We start from the raw sequence: 3,958 nt of genomic DNA on the forward strand, positions 1-3,958 counted from the left end.
TACTTCTGCATGGCTGCTGTGCTGCTTGCGGGTGCGGGCGTGGTTGCCTTCACGAACATGATGCGCTCGGCCTTCCTGACGGTGATGCACGCGGCGAGCTTTGTGCTGCTTGCGGTGCTGTGCGTGGTCAGCGCGGCCAACCACCTTGCGCCGAGCGACGGCGGTGCGAGGGCGTACGCGGCCATCGTGCTGCTGCTGACGACTGTGCTGCTTGCGGTCGCTGTGTACGGCGTCGTTGTGTGGTACGCGGAGGACCGCCACTGGCAGGAGCTGCGCGAGCCGTGGCGTGGAGGGCTGGAGGCGCTGCTGCGCGATGACGAGGATGGCGACGAGGACGTGCAAAAGCCACGCGACGTGACGTTGTTGTCGTACGCCACAGACACCACCGCTGCGTCGTCGTACCGACCACCCGCACCGCTGCAGCCCATGTCCGGTGACACCCGCTCAGACGCGCTGAACCTGTTCGACCGTGCATCCAGTGCGAGTGGCAAAATTGATCACGCCCTTCTGTGACGTGCACCACGCGGAATTATTAATTGCTTGTTGCAGGTTGATGGGGGATTGCGCAGGGCCACGGATGTGCTGCGCATCACAGCCATCCATCGTCAACAGCACCGATCGTGCTGTTGATCGTTGTTTCTATCGATTTGTTTCTATTTTGGGCAGGTGCTTTCAGGAGTTTCTTTTTCTTTCCGCTCTGATTGTGTGGAAGGGGATCCGCTCGTCACTCCTGTTACTACTGGTGTTGTGCTGTATCGGACAGCAACTCCATGGGGTTGCGTGCGAAGAACTCAGCACCCATTTTATGCAATGGAAGGAGGATCCAGCGAACCGCCTAGTGGAAGTAATGAATTGCGGCTCTGCCCCACCGTGGGTTTACATGCAGGAGGCGTTGCAGTTTGCAGGAGCAAAGCGGCGGCAGAGTAGCAGCAGGGCTCCGGGTTTCCAGGAACGTCTTTGAGAGGGTTGCGTATTGGGGCGCGACCCCTTTCCTTGATTAGGCCTGCCCTGGCGTGGCGAGTGCACAGGGTGATCCATGTCTTTAGCGGCGGAAGTGACGGACCAAGCCATAACTGTCACGTTCCACACTTATCCTTGAGCGCACCACCGCCATGGCTGGATTCCTCAGGTTTGCACGTGGAGCGTGGAAGCCTTGGATGACGCGGCATTGGGATTTGTTGCCCGTTACGGCCCGCACGTTTTGTGTGTGCAGGAGGTGTGGCGGCCACTTCCGGCAATTTGTACTTCCATTCACGGCGCGGCCTTTGATTTACTTGGCACACCGCATTCTACAGGCAAGGGATATGGTCGTGGATTGGCCACGCTGGTACGGGGATGCCTCCACGAGGAATTCCTTCTTTTCCCCAATTTCCTTCTGGCTGTGCGAAATTCATGCACCACAGCAGACACAGAGGGATGTGGCGTTCGCATGGGGAGTGCGATATTCACCGAGACTTTTTCCACGGCAGCGTGCGCGTCTGCAGCTTCTCGTCGAATCGTTGAAGCACGCGAGCACACGTTGACGGTTCTGGATCACCTGGTGACTCACATTGTGGACGTACCCTTTTGTCTTGCCCGCCGCGCCGAGGAGCGCGTACACGGACGCAGCTTGTCGTTGGTCACTGCGGCGTGTCCAGGAACGGAGCTTGTGGTGCGAAATCCGAGAAGGCATCCGACCTCGCACAGCTCACAGACAGATGGATCACCGGCATGGTCGCACTGTCCAAACATATTATTTGTGCCCGACAGCTCAGGGAGGAAGCTTGCTGCTCCACTACGGCAGGCGACTGGGACCCACGCGCATCGACACCACCCTCACTCGTGGGGTAGAGGCCGCACTGGCCCGCCTCCGCACCGGGGTTCTGCTCAAATAAGGATGACTGCTACGATCACTGCAGCCCGCCATCCCGAGCACATGCTGTTGGTGCAACTCGGATGCCGCATAGCAGGCACGCAATGAACCTCGGCACGGAAACGCCTCCTCCTCCCGCTGACCTTACCCCGCCACGATCCGACGCCCGGCAGACTGCCCGGTGTGCGGCAAGCACTGCGGTTGCCGCACCAGCGTCGTGACGCACATGGCCAACGTCCGTGGCATCATGCGCTCCCAGGCGCTGTGGAAAGTCAATTCCTCCTGGTGAGCCGGAGCCGCCGGGAATTCCACCGGAACCACCACCCACCACTTGGGCGAGGACGAGGGCGAGGGACGGCACGCTGATCGCACCCCCGCTACGGAATGCAGAGCCCAGGCCGAGGCCATTCGCTGCTCGGCGCCGCGCGACCAACGAGCCGGGCTCAGAGTTGCTCTCCGGCACTTCCACATGCAGTACACCACCGGAGCACGAAGGGGGCGTCCCCGTGAATATGACGATCTGGCTGCATCCACCCCGCTCCGGTGCACGCCCTGTGGATTCGTTGCCCAAGCGAAAGCTGGAACAACATCCCATTCACGCGCACACGCACGCTCCGGAACAGAGCCGGTGCCGGCACGAGGGACCACAGCACTCCATGGATGTCCTTACTTCGACAGGCGGGCGGGCAATGCCGGTCCCGGCCTGCCACGCCCGGCACAATCTCTGCGACGGCGAGAGTGTCACGACGCCAAAAAATAGAGTCACAACGCACGCACGCCGTAAGGCTTGAACACAGCGGGAAGAAGGCCAAGCCCGCACAGCAACTTTGCCTTCGAGGGAGACTCCCTCCTCCGCGCAGGAGGCGAATGCCGGCGGGGGATGGCGCACCGTGCGCCCAAAGCAGCACACACATCCATTCATCAACGTCGCACTGTTGCCGATTCCACGACAGCAGAGTATCGGGCCGCCGAGAAAGTGCATCTTGCCCGGCGACGGCGCCACGATGGGATCACCACCGCTCGGATTTTGTCGTACAGCATGCGGCTTTTGGCGCTGCGGCAATGACGGACTGACGCGCCACCGCACGGCATGCCACGGGCGTCGACCGGACGTCGTGCAAACCGGCCGATGTGAACTGTGCGAGGAGAGGAGTCCGCACCTGCTCCGCTGCCCCGGCTCGGCAGGCGCCCGGACAGAAACGTGGAGTGGACACTGGGGAAGTGAGGAACCTGTGCTTCACCAGGGAGTCGGCGCGGTTTCCCCTGGATGCAGAAAGGCGCCAGGCCCGTCGCGGCTGCGGCAGGACGCCGATGCTTGTGGCAGGTAGTTCCTCTCCTCTTTTCCTTGTTGTTATATGGTGTTGCGAAAATATCTGCCAGTGTACTGATTCTCGGCGAGAACTGATTATCGAGCGAGTGCGCTAGGCCGGGCGGATGCGTCGCGGGGTTGTGTTTCACGCCGCCTGCTGCAGCGCCACCTCCGGGGACCGCGGCTTTCCTTCACGTCCTCACTCAGCAGGGCGGACGTTCACTGCGACGGTGGCTGGCGTGCAGGCCATGGGACTTCTTTGAGGAGACACAAGGAATAGCAAAAAAGCGTTGGCTGCGGATCGTCGTGCCACCGCGGCGGCGTGCTGTCGGCTTCTCCGCCGCCCTGACCCCTTCACCCGCACCGTCCCGGATTCGGGTGGGGCGCAGTGGGTTGGCTGACGGGCATTCGTGTACTCGCGTGGCTGCGTGGCACCGCGTGGCTGTGTTGTTTCCTGTTGTCGCCCGTGCTGTTTGTGTCTGCTGATCGGTGTTACTACACACTCCCTCCGCCCTTTTTTCTTTTGCCTAGATTTTCACACCGTAAGCGACCATGGCTAAAACAAAACTGCCGACGATGAAGCGGAGGCTGAGGCGGATTGCCGTGCTGCTGATTCTCTTCATTGCGGTCACGAATTTTCTGTCCCTCAGCTTTGTCCCCGCTGACGATGATGCCGCACCGGGAACCAACAACCTTCGCCACCCGCAAGCCTCCGCAGTGGACGACGCAGCGCTTGCTTACATCCCACGCCGTGTTGTGGATACGTGGAGCCGGCGGGAGTATCTTATTGTGCTGGG

At 61.2% G+C, this 3,958-nt stretch overlaps 1 protein-coding gene across 1 annotated transcript, besides 1 other annotated feature; it reads left to right on the forward strand.

The window, feature by feature from the left end:
• Positions 1 to 513, forward strand: Tc00.1047053507147.10 (dispersed gene family protein 1 (DGF-1), putative; the record flags this gene model as incomplete). The annotated part of the gene is made up of 1 exon (XM_798099.1): positions 1 to 513. A coding segment is annotated over one exon (513 nt), but the record flags the coding sequence as incomplete, so codon positions are not given.
• Positions 1 to 3,958: a sequence feature (areas not merged during assembly with more than two copies in the genome that could not be assigned to a particular haplotype).

This window comes from Trypanosoma cruzi, genomic scaffold, assembly GCF_000209065.1.
Source record: "Trypanosoma cruzi strain CL Brener 1047053512349 genomic scaffold, whole genome shotgun sequence".
Taxonomy (NCBI): Eukaryota; Euglenozoa; class Kinetoplastea; order Trypanosomatida; family Trypanosomatidae; genus Trypanosoma; species Trypanosoma cruzi.